General features: G+C 36.3%; 1 protein-coding gene across 1 annotated transcript in view; it reads left to right on the plus strand.

Annotated features, from left to right (window-relative positions):
* ROR2 (receptor tyrosine kinase like orphan receptor 2) overlaps positions 1–22,510 on the plus strand; it is a 138,806-nt gene that overhangs the window by 79,312 nt on the left and 36,984 nt on the right. The window contains exon 2 of the mRNA XM_077790230.1: positions 17,898–17,975. Coding sequence (XP_077646356.1) covers positions 17,903–17,975 — 73 coding nt within the window. The 5' untranslated portion in view covers positions 17,898–17,902. The remainder of the gene's footprint in view (positions 1–17,897; positions 17,976–22,510) is intronic.

Here is a 22,510-nt window from a genome sequence, read left to right on the forward strand (position 1 = left end):
TTTATTTCTTTACATGTTAATATTTAAAATTAATTCTAAAAACTAGCTGAGTGAGACCTATGCATCTAATTCAATTGTAATATAAAAGGTTTGTTGTTTTTTATGCTTTGAAAATTGAGGGATGTAAGATCTTTGGATCTGAGTCTTTAAGACCCTATATTGGAGGAGATAAAAGGAGAGAGGTCAATTCTATCCTCTACCCTAAAATAATCACATACATACCCATTGCCTAAGGGAAGCACAGTGGAAAATGACTTAACCACACCTTAGAGTTTTGTTGATTATAGTGAGAATAAAACTTTCTATGTCAGCAAATATAAATATTTTTCACTATGGCTAATGCAACTCCTTTAGCTTAAATTGGTGAAGTGCAAACATGAGGAAAATCAACAACTTTTCTTGGGTGGGAGGAATAAGGAAGAAAGAGGCAAAGATGGACAGAAAGGGAGAGAGGGCTGACTGACCATGAGCCTACCAAGGTGAAATATATCCTTACCCCTGGGAATTTTGTAAATTTTGTCCATTTTTTATGGCTCTTGTCCAGAATATTTACAGAAGTACAGATGTCTATGGAAAGAATTATAGAATTGTTAAACTTGGAAAAGACCTTCAAAATCAAGTCTAACCGTGACTGAACACCACCTGGTCAAGTACACCATGGCACTCAGTGCCATGTCCAGTCGCCTCCTTGAATGCCTCCAGGGATATAGTCTCAACCACCTCCCTGAACAACACATTCCAATACTTTGACACCCTCCAAAAAGTGAAGAATTTCTTCCTGATGTCCAGCCTCAAGCTCCCCTCATGCAGCTTGAGGCTGTGTTGTCGTGTTCTGTTGTACCTTGCCTTGGAGAAGAGGTTGACCCTCACCTGGCTACAGTCTTTACTGTTCATTAATCTGAAAATGGCCACACTAGCACCACCAAGGTGCTCTCCTATGTTACTGAGAGAAGGTACAGAGTTAAAGCAGGCTGGTCACAAAGCTGATTTTAATCTCTTACAGTGGGAAGGACTTTTGGTTCCCCAGTACTTGTCTTGTGTACTGTGTTCTCAAGACTTGTGAGAAGAACAGTTGTCAGTGAAAACTGTGGCAAAAAATTTGTTGAGTTACTAAGCCTTCTCTTCCTCTATCATTATCAGTTTGTCAGCCTTGCTTATCAGGGTTAGGGAGGGGCAGGGCTAATATGCTTTCTCTGACCTTCCTTTTCTGGCTCACAGGCTTGTAGAGACCCCTCTTTTTATTCTTTTCCTACCTTGCCAAGTTCAGCTCCAGCTTTGCCTTGGTCATCCTGACTCCATCTTTATGCAACTGGACTGCATCCCTATACTCTTCCCCAGATACCTGCCCATGCTTCCATTGCCTGTGCATTTACTTCCTGCTCTTTAGTTTTAACAGCATTTGCTTCCCTACTCAGCCATGCCTGTCTCTTGCCTTCCTGGCTTGATTTCCTACATCTGGGAAATGAGAGGTCTTGCACTCTATGGAAGGCATTCTTTAAGATCTGTCAGCTCTCTTCTGCTCCCTTGTTTCCTAAGGGCAGTTCCCCAGAGGTGCTATTGATTACCTCCTTGAAAAGATGGAAGTTTGCTTTCTTTAAGTTCAGGGTCCTATCTTTATTTTTTTGTCTGACCTTTGCCATATCTCTCAAGTCTGCAAACTCCACCACTGCATGATCACCACAGCCCAGTCTGCCTTCAGTCTTGATATCCCCAGTTAGTTTGCTCATGCTGCTGGCTAGTGGGTCCAGTATCTCACCCCCTGTGGTAGGGCTTTCTATTACCTGGCTCCAGAAGTTATCCAGGAGGCTCCTGGATTGCCTAAAGTTTGCTTTGCTACTTTCCCAGTGAATGTCAGAGCAGTTGAAGTCTCCTGGCAGGACAAGAGTTTTGAGCATAATGCTTCCCATATCCTGAACAAGAAGGCTTCATCCACAACATGCCCTGGATCAGACAGGCTGTAGTAGATGCTATCCACAAGTTTCCTTTCATTGCCTCGGACTCTGATGTTTACCTTCAGGCTTCCAGCCTGTCCATGGCTGTTCTTCTGAGGTGGCTCTTCACATTAAATCCACCTCCTGACATTGAGAGCAAACCTCCAGCCATCCTTCCTCGCCTGTCCCTTCTGATCAGCCTGTACGCATTGATAGCTGCACTCAGGAGCCACACATGGCATTCATCCCAGCAGGCTGCAATGATGGCAAATAGGTGATAGCTTTTGAGCATCACATCATCATCCTGTTTGCTGCCCATGCTTCATGCATTGGTGTAGAGACACTTGAGCAGGGCAGTTGTCTGTGTCAGCTTTGTAAAGAAACACTCCTTTAATTATTTGGAGATATTCCAGTGATTTCAAAAGCTGCAACATTTTGGTGATGACACTGGTCACAGAGTCATGTATTAATGGACTAGCACCATCTGTATCTTCCGTCTTGTTTGCTTCTCCCAAAGCTGGAACACAAAGGCTTCACTGTACTTTGTTATTCTGTGTTAAGCGTTACTGCACCTAAGCATTTACTTTTAAAAGTTCAGTCACTGTAATGTGGGAAAGCTAAAGGTATTTTAATCATACTTGAATTCTGTAATAAATGATTTTGCTGAGTATACCTCATTAGATGCACTTGGAGTGAACTGACATAACTGGACCTTATGATGATCTGATACAATGATTGTAGCTGATATACTAGCACTTTGAGGTTAGTGTTGAGTGCTGTATTAAAAACATTCTTACAAATCTCTTTTAAAAAATAAATTAAAAGTCATTAGAATGCAATAAATCAGAATGTGCTATAGCCTTTTTTTACTAACTAAAGCAGCAAGGGGCTGTTGCTCATGTCAAATTTTAGGTCCACTACGGATTACCATTTTATGACTTGGGCCAATAAGGTCATTTAAAATCTGCTTAAAAGCCTTGTTACAGTAACATAATACCATATGTATCCTACTTCTTTTGTATATGAAGTAATTTCACAAACTCCTGCCAAGCCAAATGCTTGAAAGTTTGTGGTAGCCTTTGTCTCATGGTAATTGGTGGGTGGGAAAGTGGATTATGGTAAATTAATTCAGTCCTTCTGTGACTACCTAAAGTTGAGTGGCAGTGCTGTGGCCAGGATATGTGCTCTTCAAAGCTGAATTTTACAGTCTGTGAATGTCCTTCTTCATAATTGTAACTTAATCTTATTTTTGCATTTTGTTGACCTTTTCCAGGAAACCCAGAAAAGTGTTTCATGCTAATCTGTTATTGTTCTTTCTCATGTTCCTGTTAGCTTAAGCATGCAAGAATTGTGACTCAATTCTGACTTACTTTCTGATTTCTGTACAAGGTGTGAAATTTAGATTCTTTCAGTGGTTTTTCAGGGAAGGCTGGGGTTTTGTTGTGTATTTTTTTTCATGAAGAAGAGATTAACAAAAGGAAGAAATACATATGTGTAATGCAGTCTATTTTGTTTCTTCTATGTGAAATATTTTTTTTCATTCATTATATTTAGGTTGCCATGTTAAGTTTACATGTTCAAGTTTACCACTGTGTTAGAGAGGCAAATATAAGGAGAAATGGAGTTCATTTACCTTGTGTTATAAATAAGATTTCCTTCAGTTTGACTAGCATTTAGCATTATTCAATATAGTTATGTTTATAAATATATAGAAAAAATTTTATTACTTAATTCAGTGTACATTTTTCCCAATAACAATTGGGAATTATTATTATTATTATTAATATTATTATTATTAATATTATTATTATTATTATTGATGATAATAAATTATAATAACAACAATAGCAATAATAGTAATAGTAGTAGTACTAGAAGAAAATAATTTTTCCCAATACTATCTTTTCATTGAATCAATATACAAAGTGAAAATAAATATTCTTAAAATAAGTTTTAAGTATTGCTTTCATTGTCCTGCAAGGACTCTTAATAGGCTTTTCTAATTATATTTTTATTCTGAATAGTGATGCTAACAAAATGTCTCTGCTGTATTGTATAGCCAGGAGATACCTACAGGCAGCCAAGTAATTGAGCAGAACTTAACAACCAATTATCTCTACAGTGCTTATTTTATCAAACAAGAGAGGTTAGATATTTCAGATTAATATATACAAGCAGAATACAGAGACAGAGCAGAGCAAAACAGACTAGCCAAGAATGACAAGGTCGAGGGTAATATATCAATCGTTTGACTTTCTGGGTCACAGTAGTTTTAAATATTTGAGAATCCATTCCAAGAGTAATACAGAGTTCTTTGTTTTGTTTTAGATCTTTGACCAGATCTTATCTACATTCATAGAGCTGGACTGTAAATCACCCAGTCTCTTTCAAGTTGGCTGCTCTGTAGAAAGTCTAAGAGGCAGTAGGTACTGGACATAGTAAAGGATCTGCAGGAGCTTTTTGCACTGTACTCTTAATTTCAAATCAAGCAACAGGAAGTGCAGCACAAGCAAATAACCACCCCAGACTTTTCAAAGATGCTTTTCTTCAGTGCTGCAGGAGACAGCTAATGGTTAGATTGTGGTTAGCATCTCACTTCCTGCTTTGAACAAAATTTCCTAAATGCTTTCCCAAAGCATGAGACTATGCATATATACCAGCAGAAATAACCTTCCATACAATTAATTAACACAGTAACTGCAACCTAATGCAGGTACACCACCAAGGTCTAAAATTTTATCTGTAGTTGAATTTTTTGTAGGAGGATGTATATTCTTGCAAATCACAGAGTGAGGAAGAGAAAATAGATGTTCACAAAATAAAAAAATGCTGTAAATAACAAAACATTTTTAAGAGGTAAATGCTGAGAAATTAATGCCCGATAAAATTAGGAAGGAAAAAGCTTTGTTTTCATTAAACTGATGCATATGTAATAAAGTTTTCATGTCTTAGGTAACATTCTGACTACTTAAATAATGGCATCTCTGTGTCTGCTAGCAAAGATAGCTGCTGGTTGCTAATTTTTATGGTAGTCTTTTGTCATGTGAAGGTTATTTACCACAAATGAAGCAGAGCCCTCCAGGCAACAATTAGATAACTATTTCCATTGCTCTGACCCTTTACCTGGTTAAACTCAGGCGATCAGTCTTATTTCATATCAGGCAGTCTTACACTTTTGATAGGAAACAACTGTTCACCTTGTATGAATTGTTACTTTTGTAGGCAGCAAAGCGGTCAGATGAATGAGAAGAAACACACTCTTCCTTCAAGTCATCTTGCCAGCCAGCTGTCTTGTATTGTCAGTTTCTCTCTTCCAACCCGCTTGACTGAGCATGTCATTGTTGCTCCTACAGCCTGGCTCCTTCCAGTCTTGACTGAGCCCCTGAGTTGTCCGTGGTGAGCTCAAAATGTTGTCCTCTCCATCTGTGGCAGTTCCCTCTCTGAATCTGCTGCTGTGCCAAATACCACAGATCACAGACTGTGCAGGAGGGCAGAACAAGCTGGCAATTATCTGACAGACTCTGTACCAGCCAGACCTGGGAAATTCACAGAACACACAGAAAGTGGTTTTTCCTGCATGTGCTAGGAATAAATTATTTGATTCTACTTTTTTTTTTTTTTTTTAAACCAGAGAAAACCCACTTAGTATTTTACAAAATATCCAGTAATGAGAATAAAGAAGAGCATTTGGCAATAAGAAGTTGCCTGTTAAGCTTAGCAGTTTTCTGTCTTTACATTGGTACAGTAGGTGCCAGATACGCAAAAGTTACTTCCATTTACATCAGACAAAATGGGACGCTTTCACTGAAGCTTATCAACAAATTCTCAGATTTATAGAAGCACCTAAAATCATGTCATTTCTTAATGTACTCTCCGTTATAGTTGCTGTTTTGATTGTTGTGCAATCAGATATATTCTGCTTCTAGCAGCCTTTCCTTCTTACTAGAATTAGCATTATGGCTCAGAAGTCTTAGGAATTAAGACCATGATATTTTGCAGTTGCAGGCAGTTGCTGTTGTCTTCTGTGTGCTTTGCACTTCAGGGATGGATCCAACAAATTTTCCAGTGGTAGCTGCTTCTGCTTCCACACAGCTTGTTCCACTCCCCTCTATGATCATGTCTGTATCAGACACATGAGCTTTTTGTTGCATTTATTCAAAATAAGACGCTATCATTTCAAGTGAGTGCGTTTCTGAAAACATATCTGATGAAGTCTCAGCTGTGGTTGTATGTGACTTTCTGGCAAGTTTTGTTCAACATGTAGATATGAATTCAAGGTCACAGCATTGGGTTGTGAGTTAACCTTGCAATGTAAAATTCTCACTTGCATGTCATGAAAACACGTGTTTTAGAGCCACAGTATTTTTGATGACATAGAAGCAATGCTGACCATGTGATGAACAAATCCCATGTCAGTCCTGCTGTCAGAGTAACAAAAAGATGGCAAACATTGTAAATTCAAAATAAGAGTTTATGGATGTAAGATTCAGAGCTCTTTGATGGAGAAGATAAGACTTTGAAAGTGTACCGCACTTGTACCCAAGTAAGTATTCCTTTCAGAACATTAAAATGGCAGCATGGCAGCCTTGTATGTTGCAGCTGAAACAAAATACTAATACAGTGGTTAAATCTGATCTTGTGACCAGTTACAGTTATTAAACTGGGTAATGAACATGATAGTGGGAGCTCAGGAAATTCCTTCCTGGTGTAGGGAAATAGATGAGTTGGGTGGAAACTGCTACATGCTTTGAGCTTGCTTGCTAATGGATGCATGCCTGGGCTGTCTGCACTGCAGGGTTAATGAAGATGTTCCTTGCTTTGCTTTCGTCAGGCACAGCAGAAAGGGGTTCTTGTGCATCCTTATGACCATGTTGGCTATTGTCAGTGGGACTCTGACCAGGTTTTCATTGAGTTCTTTCACTGCCCACTCACTGACAACAGTGTATATCAACATCTGGAAGCATTCTGAACATGCTGTTTTTCACCTCAGCACTCTACTCTTGCTTTATTATTTTCCTTGAGAAAAACATAAGCAAATAATGTGCCCTCTCTTTTTGTCCAGAAGACTGTTGCTTATTTCTGTTAATTAAATGGCTAAGAGGAATCATATCAAAATCTACCTAGCATCTCAATTTTTTTCACTCCTCTGTAGAAGAAAAGGTAGTTTAAACAAAAGCAAGAAGAGAAATGGGAGTTTCTTTCAGAGCAGACAACTATTATGACTTCACTGTATGCATTCAGTTGTAATCCAAGAAGTCAAAGAGATTCTGTAGGAAGAAGATATTTCCAGTGTGGACTGGACAAAACCGTTAACAGAAATAACCTGTAGTTTAGACATCTACTCTCAAATGAAGAGATATAAATATTACTTAAACTTTACTAGTAATGTTATTTAAGTAAATAACCCTATACTGGGAAATGTAGAAAAACCTACTAAACAAATGAATAACATATCTTAAAACTTCTAATTAGAATAACTGTTTTGCATTTTTCTATGTCTCAAGTATAGATTAGGTGTCAGTCTTTTACAGCCTGGCACACTTTCTTATCTTTTTCCTCCCTTTTCTAGTCACAGAGGCAAATGCGCATGCATTACTGTGTGCACACATTCACATGCATGTGTGTTCACAGTAAGGTTTAGCCACAGCAATATTTGATCTGGTCAGAAGTGCTGGGAGTGCTCACTTGTGACCTGCCTGGCCACACCACCTGCACATCAACTTTCTCTCTCCATGCTTGTTCCATGGCTATCAGAGCTGTACTGTTTGTTGGGGGAGAGGAGTTAATATTTTCTGTGTGTACAGGCCATAACTAATTACTCATTATGAAGAGAACTTCCAGTGGAAAAGACTAATTTTAAACTCTTGATCTAAAAAAAAATAAATACTTTCTAAGAAAGAGAAGTTTGCAGTCTCTAACAATTTAATCTGGTATAATTAACTTTTTTTTTTACTGGTCATGGTCCAAACCAATAGTAAGAAGTAAACTTTACTTGTGATCAGCTCTTTGAACATAGTACTTTACATTAATTCTAGGAGTTTAATTTTGTAAAATTCCATTCTGCTATGACTTAGGGCAGACAAATCCCAAGTAATTAGGTAGAGCTTCAGATAGCCAGTGTAGTATTCTGTTCATTTGGGTCTTTAAAAGATAATTGATGCTTTGTGACAGGAGACACCATGGACATCTATTTGTGATAGTTGGTGGTAGAAGAGATCATGACCATCTATTTAATGATTTTATTGAAGGATGAATAATGCTCTATCACTGACTCACTTGCCAGCCTTGGTTTCTTAAAGTATTGATAACCTAAATGTCACACCTACGTGACAAGGCTTCTCAAATTAGTCGTGTCAGCTCCTAAAGTTTGAGAATTAATTATTCTTTGATTTTCATGGTATCCTTTTGGTCAGGGAGATGTTCATAATACTTATCATAAATAATACAAAAAGTGCTCTGATTAATATGAACAGGCTATTTACTCTCACTATTTTCCAAAAAGGAGAGTGGCTAGCTGTAGCCTCCCTACCATCAAAGGCTGGTGCTGCAATGCCTGCTTTTGAAATGCAATTACTGAATGGAAACTAAACAACCCACAGGAAGGTTTTTTTGCACTTAGGACAGTTCCTCTGCCGTTGTCAACCCAGTCAGAATAATTATTAGAATAGGTGGTAAGTTCTACTATATTCTGTTACACTTGATTGTGATCTGTGCTATTTTTATTTCTCCTCTTGGGCTGAGGCAGATTACTATTGTTGCTTTGTTTCAAATGTAGGAAAGAATTTAAGAGGGTGCTTAGAAATAAGCCCATTTTAAAGTGTTTTTCTGACTTGGGGTGTTTTCCTGAAGTGTTAAATATTTCAGCCTAAGGCTGCAGACAGGACTGGCATTTTTGGATTCTACTCCTTTTTTTTTCCTTTCAGAAAAAAAGAGCACTGTGAAAATCATTGTTTATCCCAGTTGATGGAGTGTTATACTCATAAATCACGATTATTTTCAACCTTTTGGTTGAGATTATTTTGTTTTCACAGCCCAAAGCAGTAAAATAATCAATCATGAAATAATGCCATGGATAATTATCATGTTGCTTGGTGTTCTTTGAGCTACTGCAGGTGTGTTCAGAGCCTCTACTAGTTGTGTTTAAACTGTGACTTTACAACTGAGGTGGTGAAGAGCTTTGGAATGTACCCACAATTGCTTTACTTTTTTTTCCAAAGCATAATACCACTCGTAATGAAATCCATAATTACTTTTAGGGTTTTTTAAATATGATTCAAAGCTCTTATATGCTCTCTGGTGTATTGTCTCTGAGTTTTTAGCATACAAGTGTACAGAAAAGCTATGTTTGTGATAGCTAGTAGACTTAGTTACATTTCTGCTAAATTGGAAATTATATTGAAATCCATTCATGGCTTAAAAAACCTCAGGTGTTTTTCACTGTAAATAACATGGACTTAATTCTTACTTATTAAGCTCTCAGAACAGATTTATTATTTTAATTTGTTTCCAAGTAGTGCTTTATGTTTTGCTTTTCTTGCAAAACTAGGGTTCTGGGAGACTGTGGACTTTCTCTGTCACAGATTTGTCTGAAATTCTGTGGTCATTTGTAGTGATATAGATCACAACAGTCTTGCTAAAAACTATCTTCCTTCTTTCCTCTGTCTTAGTTTCTTTCTTTGGTGCGTCTCCCTTCTTCGTGCTGACTGAAACACTCATGCAGCTGTGCTGGGAACCACATCAGGGAGCTAACCTTTTCCCCTCTCAGCCTCTGGGCAACTGAGGTACAAAAGATTAAGGGATATTTACTGCAGACATGAGAGTCAGGTGCCCACATGCTTTTGAAAAACCTGGCAGACGTCTGTCTGCATCTTTTGGCATCAATTTTTTTTCTAATCTGGCCTAGGGTGACTTGGACAGGACATTGTAGGAAGTGCTAAGAATTGAAAATAGGATTTGGATATTCCTTCATCATGTAGACTGTTTTCTGTTAAATGTTCTCCACTTTACATTGTCAAATAAAAGGACCTGGACTTTACTGTAACTTTATCAGAGTGTTTTAGCTGTGAATTAATAGAATAATTTGTAATCCAAAGTTTAACGTCTTCAGAATTTAGCTGCACACTGAAAACGTTGACTTGAAATTAGTATCTTCTTTTCCATGTGTTCTGTCTTTTCACTGTAATGTTTTGGCAGCTGTTAATGATGCTGCTTCTGTGATTGAAATCAGAAGAAATCCTTATCTCTGGTTTGTCTCACTAGCATTTCTGAACTCTCATTTTAAGTTGCAAATAGGAGCTGCAGGAGGATGAATCTAAGTTATTTAATAGCTAAGCTCTGTGATGAAAGTTGTGCAAAGAAAGGATAAAGATTGACAGTGAAGTTGAAAATGCAGTTGTGTGGTTAATGTAAAATATGCTTTAACAGTATGAGGTGTTGAAATAAATCAAGGTATTCATTGAAGTGTGCATTTGAATCCCTGTTAATAATATTTTAAATGACTTATCTGATTTCTTTCTTCTCACACTGACTTCATCATACTTGCTAAGGCGTCTGGCTGATGATTAAGAAGATAAACTGCACCTTCAGTACATTTTTTTCTGTTTTGAGAGTTTGTTGCAGCTCTGTGCAAAAATCAAGAATCAATCCTTCTCTACAGTTCTATGCTGATGACCAACTGCTCTTTTTTACTTTGTTTTAGAGTGGTTTGATAGTAGGCTAATAAGGATTACTTAATTAAATGAAGAAGTTCCTGTAGGAACATTTTGAAATTTATAAAGTGGTTTTTTCATCATGCACTTAACAAGTGTTCTGAAACAAACTACTAGTTTGTCTTGGATCAATCTTTTAAACAAACATTCACAGCAACAGAGATTAATGCGATATGCAGATTCCTTCTTTATGCATTTAAGTGACAAAATACAAAATTTTGAATCTCTCTTAACATGTGTTTGAGAAACAAGTTTTCACTGTGCAGAATGAAAGTGATTTAATGTCTGTGGGTTTTTAAAATTTTATTTAAAATGGATGTATTTTTCATCCAAATAATGATACTCTTTTTATTACTACAGATCATAAACCTTGTGTCTGCCTTTGTCCTGTAGTGTAGTTCCCACACTTTGCAATAGAATGTTTTTCCTCATACTTACTGAAATGAAAACATTTCCATATAGCTATTAGGTAAAATAGAAAAAAACTTATAGAGGGAAAAATCCATGCTAATGAAACAAAATGTTCTCTTTAACAAGGAATGCTTATGAATTGTGGGAATGTATTCCGTATAAGTCAACCCTGGCTTTTTTAAAAGGTTTCTTGTCTGTGTTATATACCAGCTTTCTGAAGGTTCTGTGACTTTTAGTCTGCTGTTGCTATTACTTTAAATATACTTTTTTAATGCTATTTTGATATTATAACAGAGCAGGCTTAGAAGAACTTATCCCCTTTCTAATGGTCTCATGGTGAGAACTTTTTATTACTATGAATTTAGCTGAAAGTAATTTGGAAGAGTTTTGCATGGCCAAAGCACACATTTAATTAGTCAACATGTTAACCTATGAACAGTATGACTTGCGAGCTGATAACCAGCTAAGAAGTGACTCTTTTGCAGACTTCACCATTGCCTCAGTAGAGCAACTGCAAGAGAAAGTGAAGGTTATTACCCCCACCTTCAGCTATTTTTATGTGAAGCTGCAGCAGTTAAGAAACGTGTGCTGTGAAGGTTCTAATCTGCCATCACTATGAAAGGGGTGCACTGATTTCATGCTACAAACTGCATCTTTTGTAGCCTATTCACCACCCTTTACAGGTCTGCCAAGCCCACTCTGCAATTGGTTGCCAGGGGCTGCAGATGTTGGAAAAGAGAAATTTCAATGAAAGACCCTGATTCAGCAACCCAAGCAGCCTGCCTCCCCCAGCCAAAGTAATCAGATTGGCAGCTGAATCAAAGGGTACAGTGGGCCCTTTGTTTGGGAACTCCAGAGGCTAGTAATTGACAGAAGGTCAACAAAGTTTTATGAAGAAAAGAACAGAATATTAGAAGGTATTAGGCTGAAGAGAGAGATTTTGGGAGTTTTGTGTTATTGGAAGAAAGTTAGAACTCAAGTAAAAGCTTACAGCCGTAGGAAGCAAAGGTTGCATATTGATGTTTAAATCTGAAAATAGTTTCAGCTACAGAAATAGGATTATTGATGAGTGGAAGAAATGTCAGAACAAAAATCTGCAGTGTTGCTAATTGTAGGGCTGTGCAATTTTTAGTGTTGAAGGACTTATTTGTAAGCTTTGGGATTTAAAATACAATGGTAGAGGGAACGTTCATTCATAGAATCCTAAGATTGGAAAAGATCTTAAGAAGTCCTGTTTCATCTGGGAGAAGAAACATCTGTTACCTGTGCAGTATCATATGAATTAGACAGTTGCCAAATCTGCCATACTGGAAAATTTCATCTACTGAGACCTCTGTATTTGAAGAATACTTGTTCTCAGTACATAGCTAATCTTCTTCAGACCAAGCAGGCTTAGTAATCATTATGTTTTTTATTTTCTTTGTCACGTTTTGTAGGCTATCTTCATGGTGCTAGTCATTGTATTTTACTTTTACTCTCATCTATCTTGAAATAGAACACAGAAAATTGGGGAAAGTAGTCTAGGGCTTTACTAACTTTGAGTAAATGGGGAAGATTACTGCTTTTTATATGTGAAGTCTGCCTTGTTTGCAGTACCTTGCAATTGTAACTTTCTTGTGATTCTAATTCGTATCTGCCAAGCCAACGTTGGCTTCTATTTTAGATATTACTCATCTCTCTGCTTTATCGGAAATGCTTAAAAATAACTTCTTTGTTCCATTATTTTTCCAGGAATTAAAGTTCAGCTGATAGCTCTATAATTCTCTGACACTCCTTTTTTTACCCTTTTTAATAAATAATAGGAAATGTTTGTGCAATTTCTCATATTTAAGATCTCATCTGTGCTCTACAAATAATGAAAGACAGTTAATAACATTGCATGGTATTGCATCAGCCAGCCCTTAACTGCTCTGAATCAATCAGACCCATTCTGTTTGAAATACCTGTGTACTGTTTTTCTCTTTCTGTGTGAGGCTGAGGCCTTGTTTTGTTCCTGGTATCAATTATGGTAACCCTCTCTTGTGACTGGCTTTTTGATGAAGATTAATGTGTTGTTTTGATGTCTGCTTATGGCCATGAGCATTTTGGAATCTGTTTATTGCACTTACCTCTCAAGTAATGAATGATCTGCAAAGTCATAACAATTTCAGAGGAAAAAGTCAGCTATTTTATGATGAGTGGTATGTGCCCTGTGAGTTGATACTGTGATCAGCTGGACAGCTTAGTTTTCAATAGTGTAAAAGAGCCTTCCTGCCCCAATAACTCAGGATATTTATTTGCTTCTGTATTTTGTTGGTCATTGGTGCATAAAATAGAGCAGTTGACCTGCCTGTGTTGAATCTTGTCAGTAAGAAATTCGCCCTCATATTTTCAAGAGAAATTAAATTAAAAAATCAGTGATAATTATTTATATACAAGTAGGAAAATAATTTTCTCTATCATCTGTTTCCTTGCTACAGTTCACTATGTGTAAGTCAAAGGGACTGAATACATTTTTTACATCAAAAATATAGATTATGATATTTTTTTAAATATGGGTTTTCTTTTGAATTGGGATTTTCCATAAGTTGAAATTATTTGCTTTACTGCCATGAAAAGTTAAGAAATTATTTTCATGTGGATGAGCAGTTTAAAAGAGTTACTGTTTGCAGCATCTGCATTTTACTTGATTGTGTGTTCCCTGAAAAGGGGATTAATAAGGTATTCTGTAGCATCTGGCAAGTGACACATCTGGGCATTGGCATTCAGGCTAAGTTCTTGTTCTGTTGAAGTCTTGTCTGGTCATGCAATGTGGAAGGAGAACAGGGCACTCATGATCTCTTCTACCTCCCGCTCCCACTGCAAACATAAATTAAAGAAGTGTGTCTTTCTAAATAAACTGTGATGCACTCAGTGTCTGAGGAGAGGACATATGCTGGTGAAAAGTGTGAGAATAACCATATAGGAGCAGATGAGAGATCTATGCCATGCTGTGTCTTGGCTCTGATGGCAGTAAAAAAGGAAATGCTGAAGTAAAAGTTTAAGAAGAGATCTAAGTATCTAGTACTACTCTGTGCTAGGTATTTACCCAGCCTCCAGCCATTTTTGACTCAGGGACTTCCATATACCCACTCAGGATTTCTGAGGTCTCTCTTGTCCAGTCTCACTTGTAAGTCATCTGAACTCTGCACTCAGTCTAATTACATCTCCTCTGAGAAAACTTTATCTTGTTTTATCTTTGTTTTGAAGTTGATTGTTGCTATTTTTTCTAGCACTGCCATTTTTAGCAAGAGAGTCCATCCACTCTGTAGACTTTCGTGACTGTAGAGCTTTACAGTCATTGAGCTCAGCCATCTCCTTCTTAGAGAGACAAATCCTAGCAGCAGTACAAAAACTGGTTTATGAGCAAATATTCTCACTTCTCTGAAATTCTTCCAACTCTTCTGTATCCTTTTTGAAGTAAGAGAGCCTCAGCAGCACACAATGAGAGCACACTTACTGCCAGAGTGAGTTGGTAAGATCACATGTAAGGTTCAATTATTGAGCATTTATTTTCTTCCCAGTTTTTGATAACAACTGTATAGTGGATTCTGCTGTTCTTTCAGTCTTTTGTTTTGCAAGTCTACCTCTTAGTCTTGTATGACAATGCTGCATTTGTTATAGATACAAAAAAAAATTATGTGTCTCGTATCTTTGTGACATCTAAAACCAGTTTAATGAACAATTATGTTTTTCCCAGTACTAGTTTTTTATTGATGAAAACTGACAGTGAAAATGGGGTACCTTAAATTACTTTATGGATTTTTTTTCCCCTTCAGGGTGTGCAAGAACACATGAATAGTCTCCTAGGAAAAGATACCAGAAGTAGGAAGAAAAAAGCAAAATGGGATGCCCTTATCGAAATATTGATTAAACAAAGTGAGAAAAGGGAGTTAAAAATCAGGAGTAGACAGGAGCATAGTTGTGTAGGCATCTTCAAACAATAACAAGACTGCAGAGAGGTGGTGATGGGACGTGATTAGGGTTCATGTGTACTATAGTGAGGAAAATTAGAAAACAAAAGACAAAAATTGCTAGCTGTTAAGGTAAACACCATGGATTCACTCCTGGCAGGAAAAACATACTGTGTTATTAGTGCAAAATCAGAAATCACTGAAAATATTAAAAAGAAAATAATTTGCAAGAGGAGTACACAGCTCTAAGATCTTCAGAATTTTTAAATTATGTTTAGTACAAGAGAAAAAAAAATTTATTTTGCTATAGTGACTTGCTGGTTGTCTCTATAGTGTTAAAAACTAATTTTTCAAACTGACATACATTTTTTGTGTTTTAAGTTGTGGAAGAGAAGTTTTAGGATTAAAGTTTAGAATTCATCATAAATGTGATTGAAATGGAATTTTGCAGTTTACAGAAAATACACGTTTCTTTCATAAAAGCAAGTTTAAGTGACAGATATGGTTTGTATTTATGATTTGCAAAGAATGCAAAGTATTTTAATTTTAACTTTGTTTAGTTCTGGGGATTTTGATGATAGGTGGCATCTATGGTTTATAATTGTTCTCTGGTCAAGCACATATGAAGATTAATGTTTTTTCCAGACAGAAACATATCAAGTGCAAGAGTGAATCACATAAAACTATTATTGGAATTTTTTTCAAAACAGCAAATTCTTTTGTTTCTTTCCACCTTTGTTCTGAAAAACTTAAATAGATTAGGAGATATGGGCCTGGGAAGGAGAGATGAGACAGGAAAATATTTCTGTGCTCATTTATCTGAACTAATAATGTTTTTTTTTTCTGTTGTGAGTCCCTTGAGATTACTGAAGAAATGGGAACAACTATTTTAAAGTTGAAGATGTGGTATTAAACCAAAAGTGCCACTCAGATCTCAGGCAACCTGGAGTCTAGATAGCTGAGTGTTAAGCAATCAAATAACCTTAAGAACAGTTGTGTAATAATGTTCCACCCTGTGAATACTGGGAGATTATGATCACCATAATAAGATATGAGCAGGTATTTGGTTTTCCTACTTGTCTTTCTGGTCGAGGTCTCATCTTGGTTTTTAATTCCTCGTGGCCAGTAAATGCTGCTGCCCCTTCTAAATCCTCATGAAAAGCTCAAGCAAGAGCAAGGGATAGAGGTGAACTTGTCTTACTGCCCCTTGTTAAGAACAAGATGTGATGCATCTCTGCTGAAATTTGGCAGAATATGCCTGTCATGCGTTCACCACTTCACCCTGAATCAAAAAGATCAGCAAAGGTTCTGTACAGCTAAAAGTCAGGTGCTAAGTTTGTACCATGCCTGCAGGGGCATGAAGACACAACATGTTGGGATTTGCAATGGCAAGGCTGGGAATTGGCTCCCCCATCTCCATTTCTCCCTCCAGTCTGCAGGTGAATGTTATCTATGATTTGCACTGGCCAGTGCTGGGAATGGCAGAAGGTGGAGGATGTCTGCTCAAGCCTTAGCTGTTCCAAATTGAAAGAGCGTGTTACCAAGGGTACAACACCATCACCATCACTCTAATTGTGGTGTCTGAGAATGAACACACAAATCAAGTGGAATCTGTAGCATTACCAGGCAAAGAATCTTGAGCAATGGGAGATAAAGGAGGGATGAAGTATTGACAAGTGACAGTACTGTGACGAAAGAAATAGTTTCAAATCCAGCCTGTTGTAGAGAATGTTTCTGATTTCTGTGTTTTACGTGATAAAGTTAAAGGCAAGTCAGATGAATCTCTTCTCAAATAATGGGTGAAAGATTAAACAAACAAAAAAAGTGTCTGAATTATTTTCTTCTTTCATAATATGGTGTAAGGTAGGGATAAGGTTACTTGTATTTTACTTGCATTCAGAGTGGTATTGTAGTTTGAAGAAAGGGTAATAGAGACAAAAGGATGAAGGAGAGTCTTTTCTCTAGCTTAATTTCATCTAAAATAATACCATGAACTCCCCTAACAGATCTACAATGAATCCTAGATCACTTCAGATCTTGATGACCTTAGATTTTCATACCTTTGTGATATGCTAAGGATGTAAGGAATTTGGACGACTGAATATAAGTTAGAAAATATAAAAAAAATGGGGGGTAAAATTTTAGAAGTTGTTTTAGTTAAAGCACATCTATACTATTATCTGAGTTAGAAGTTCAGTTCTGTTCCTTACCTAATATTTTTTAAAGGGAGAGCAAACATGTGATATATAATGTTTGGAGTTTTGCGAGACCTGCAAATGCAAAGGAACTTCAAAGTACTATCTGCAGTGTGCTAGCTTGTAATGATATATTACACAGGGAAAAAAGGAGCCCATACAGAAGATGTCTGTCCATTTCCTCACACTTTGAAATCCTTGGAAAGCAGTTATTATAGTTTCATTTCTAAAGATATCTTTTAGGGATGAGGCTGAGAGTAGGATAAGAAATTCAGTAGCAGTTATGAGTCTGACCTCTGGAGATGGGATCTGAATTACCATAGTGTAAGTTTAAAAGCAAGTTTATGCCATTGTGTAACTGAGGCTATCAGTAAAGCTCACATACTTCTTAATTTGCTAAGCCACCATTGCTTCTGGAAATGTTTGCATTCTTTGTAAAAATGTGTAGACTTTATTCCGCTAAGAACTGGAATGCAGTTTTTAATGCTTTCTATTTTGCCAAACACCAACTAATCCACAAAGTAGTTATTGTAGTGTTTTCTAACCTACAATGGATAAATCCTAACCTTGTCAATATGTGTTTCCTGTGTGCTGTGTTTCCTGTGTGCAACTCTGGAGGCAGAATGTGGACTGAGAGAATGTGCTGAACTCAGCGTTATAATGCTGTTTAACAGAAGGATTAGCTCACCACCTCAATTCAACAAAATCTTTTCTTTGTAGGTGAAATGGAAATTCCAGATTCAAATGACCCCTTAGGTCATGTGGATGGACTTGAGAGACCAATTCCAACACCTAAAGGTAAAATGAATTGTAATTTTATCACCTTGCTTAAGTGTAAACATTCTTCAGAAAGGACCAGCAAAATCCTGTTATTCCCTATATTTGTCAATTAATACAAGTCTGTAAGCAAGGCAGCCTTCCTTTCATGAATTAGCACTTCTGATTGCAAGCAGGGATAGCAAGGTTAAACGAGTCTATATAAATTAATTTTGAAGCATGTTAAGTCTCCCCACTTGGAGGAGTTAGACATTTCATCCAAACACAGTGTGCTATTATTACCTTCCTAGCATATTTTATTTCACATTGTTGCATGAAATTGATTTAATTTTGTACAGTGCCAAACTTAGCATCTCCAGGTAAATGTTAAGTATTGGTGTCTTTAGTTTGAGGTAATTAAATCTAGCCCACTACAAAACAGGAATACATACATTCTGAGCTCTGAGCATTAATGCTTTTGTTTTTTAAACTTACTGTAGTGTCAATCTTTCTAGTTATTTATTAGTTAATATCAATTTTGGGACACTTTATCACTTAAAACTATAGATCCAAATGTTATACATGGATCTGAAGAGGCACGTATTTACTGCAAGTTGTGCTTCCAATTGCAATTTGGTGCAAATTTCTAAAGCAGGACATTTTCAGTATTCTACCTGACAAACCATATTTTTTCAATTGTGTACTGTATTTATCTTTTTATGTAGTAATGTCAACTTTTTATGTAGTAATATCAACTCTTATGCTAAAGAAAAGTGTAAGGTAATGTCACCTTCATGAATGAGCACATGTTGAAGTCTTTAGAACTGTGGTATTGACCAGATGTTCTTACAGTTTGTCTTTCAGACGAACATGAATTTTGGAGGCAATTTGGCATATAGTTTCTCTTCTCATAGATATCCAAGGTTATTTAATCCTTATTGTCCTCCTGAATATTAGTTAGATTTCTTGCCCTAACTATGCATATTAGGAGTTTTTTTATGGACTCTTCCTTTAAATTTTGTCCATAAGTCAGTGAAAAAAAAATATTGGAAAGACCACCTGGTATACTCCATTTCTCAATTCTTCACTACTTTCTGAAACTGCTGAAATATTTAAGAAGTTTAGAATTTGAAATCTATTCTGGGAATAAATTTTAGTAGTAGTAATTCTTGTCAGTAACATTGTATTACTGCTAGTTGTTTTCGTCACACTGAAGTACACACTACTTTTGATTATAAGAGCCATGTTTAATTTTTAACTGCATCTGATAGGCTTGTTTACCTGGCAAGTTGGTCCCACTTCTCTCTTTTGTTATGTTTGAGTTTTTAAGGCTACAGACATAAAAGAGGGTGGTTTTTTTGGATTTTTTTTTCATGTGACAGTGCTTGGTTAATTTCTTGCTGAGAAAGGATCTCCAGTTACTTCCTTCCTTTGCAGAGCCACAGGCAATATCTGTCTGAAGAAGTAATTAATCACATCTCAAACATTTCTATACTATAAAAACTCTATATTTCCCTCAGGGAAAAAAAAAAAAAAAAAAAGAAAAAAAAAAGAAAAGAAAAAAAAGAGCTCCATGTTCCTAAGTTATTCACAGGTATAGAATCAGTTGTTAGTTTTCAGCATGCCTGGTTTGGAAATGGCCTAATTTGCTCCCATAGTTTTTTTTTTTTTTTTTTTTAATGTGGGCACAAAATTCTCTATAGAAGCAAAACTAGTTGGAATGTTAGCTCAGGTGTTTCTGTGTCATAGTAAGGTATTAGGTTTTGTTACAAAAAACCACTGGACAATTCTACTTCAAAGTTTGGGCATACTGTTGAGATCATTAGAAACAGTTCTTAAGCCCTTCCATCATATTAACTCACTTCTTTCCTTCAAAAATCTTTTGTTGTTTTGATTTGCTTGTAACTTCCCATTTAAAAACTTTTTCTTATTTTGGAATAGACCCAAAACAGGCATGAAGATAAGCAGCTTTAATAATACCCAAATTAAAAGCTGCTTTAAAAGTACCGAGTGTATTAGTCATCCTCTTCTCTAGAATCTTCCAGAAATCCTGAGACTTCTGTCTCCAATGACAAAACCAGTTTAAGCAAGGTATTATTAATAATACTCACTTACAAAAATGTTGCAAGTCTCTTTCTACAAGTGAAGCTAGCCTTCTGATAGTTGATGAGGAGGGACAATACCTTGGCTAAGCCTTTGAGGAGAGTGTTATTTTCCCTTATTTCCTTTAAATGAGCACCTGAATGACCAAAAAGCACTGTTTCTGAGCAATGTTTCACTGAAAACCAGTGCAGAGCATTGAGCGTTTGCTGTAGAAGAACTTAGGTCTGCTTTAGAATAAAAATACAACATTCCAGCACAGGTCCAATCTCCTCTCAGTCCAATCAGTCTTTATAAAGTCGATAATTTCCCCAGTCTCACTTCACGTAAGCCTCGCTTGGTGTTTTTCTCTTTTGCATAAATGATCTAACATAGTCTCGCTGGGTCCTAAAACCCCACTGATTTCAGAGGAGAGGACAATGTGCACATTGTGACAGTGTGTGAAACACAGTGTTTTAAAGCTAATTCTGCTTCATTCCTAGATTAGCAGTTGTTCATTCCTTGCTCCTAAGGTCATTTCAAGAGAATGCAAACAAATCAACTTATTTTACATCTTTCTGGATGGATTTTTGTACACTGAGATAAAAAAAATAGGATGAAGGATGAGGTGCAAATTGGATTAAGTTAGGCTGTAAAGGTATCATTTCTCTGGAAATATTATGTGGCAGTCAGTATATAATAGTGTAGTTTCCTTAGCTACCTGTGCATTTTGGGAGATCTGCCAACATCCTGTCCGTTTTCTGATGTGACTCAAATAAACTGTAAATCACTCATCTTCGTATCAGGATTAAATAGAACAGAGGATGAAGAATTGGAGAGACTGTTTTTTTATTTAGGAAGAAGTTCCATGCAAGAATCCGTGCGTCTTAAGCTTCAATCTACCCTCCTTAGTCAGAGGATGTTTCTCAGTTTATTTGGAATTCTGATTTACTTGTGGAAGGAGTCACTTTACTGGACTCCCACCACTGCCAAGATGTCCCCTAAGCTTAGTGTTGTTATATACACCTCTAGAAAGACATAATTTGCATTTCAGCAACTTACACATACATTTTGTCTGATTACAATCTTCAGTTCTTTTATAAGCCTAGGAAACTCTGTATCTCTTTATAGATTACCTGTCAATTTTGTGAACACTTTATGCTTAGTACCATGTTCATAACACAGAAAATTTTGGAACAATGGTGTCTTCATCAACATTCTATAAGCCAAAGCATTCATCCTAGGTGAAAAACTATGTCTTATTGTGGGAAAATGTGACTTTGCATTATGGTGGAAATATCATTAGTTTAATTACTCAAAATATTGTCCCCAAACCCTTTTGTGTTTGATATAAGTTTGTATTTGTCTTAAAATACCAGAGCCAAAATTTGCCATTTGAAAGAGTTGTGGTGAGAAAGATCATGCTCTTTTACCTAATAAGAAAAAGATTATTTGAAGACAAAAATGAAAAAAAGTTGGGAAGGTATTAAATAAAAGAAAAAGTAAGGTAGCTTAGGAAAAAAAAAAAAAATCCCACATTGCTTTTTACACAAATCACAATATACGTATTTTCGTAGGGGTTTTGAGCACAGAAAATTTTTTATTCCATGAATCTGAAAATGGTCTAAATTTATGCAGTTATGCAGAAAAATAAGTATTTGCCTTTTTTTTTTTTAAACAGCTGATTTTAGGTTCTGAGTATCTCAAGCTGAGACTCTTGTAAACTGTGATGTGTTCTGTAATACCAAACAGATGGCTTTATGGCCTTTTTTGGCTGTTGTATAAAGTCAACAAAATAAATATATATCTTATGGAGAAATAAATATTATAAAAAGTGATAAAACATATATATGAAATTATTACTACTTGGTCTGAAAAGACTGTTGTATCTTCAGATATCTAGCCATTCAAGAATCAAATTTTCCTTTCTTTTTCTCAAAAGCTGGATATTCAGTGTGTTCCTTGTGGAGTGCAGAAAGAAAGGTGAATCCACCTGGATAGGAGCCAAAGTGGATGGCTATCTCAGAGCATGATTATCTCAGGAAAACTGAAAGATGTGGATCTCATTGTAGTATCATCGATACTGACACTTAGTCTACGTGTAAACTGTCAAATCACTTAGACTCCCCTTGCTCTCCTTTCTGCTTTTGGGAAATAAATGTGATGGCATCATCCCATCTCATGAGACTTCAATAGTCATCAATGATTTGGAAGCTCTGAGATAAAAAGGGTTAAAAAATTGTTACTAAGTACTATTCATGGTTGCCATATTGAAGCTTATTTTAAAACTATGAATGCATAATTATTTCTAAAATCACATAGAAAAAAAAGAGTAAAAGCAATAAAAAATTAACAGGAACTAAAACTTGAATTGAAAACAATTAAGCCAGAATTTACATGATCTAAAGTAACTAAGGAGCCTTAGAATATTTTTTTCAGAATGAACTTCAAAATCACAGCTAAGATCTTAAAATAACAAAAGCAGAACAATAATTTTA

Source organism: Lonchura striata, chromosome Z (genome assembly GCF_046129695.1).
Source record: "Lonchura striata isolate bLonStr1 chromosome Z, bLonStr1.mat, whole genome shotgun sequence".
In the NCBI taxonomy this organism is placed as follows: Eukaryota; Metazoa; Chordata; class Aves; order Passeriformes; family Estrildidae; genus Lonchura; species Lonchura striata.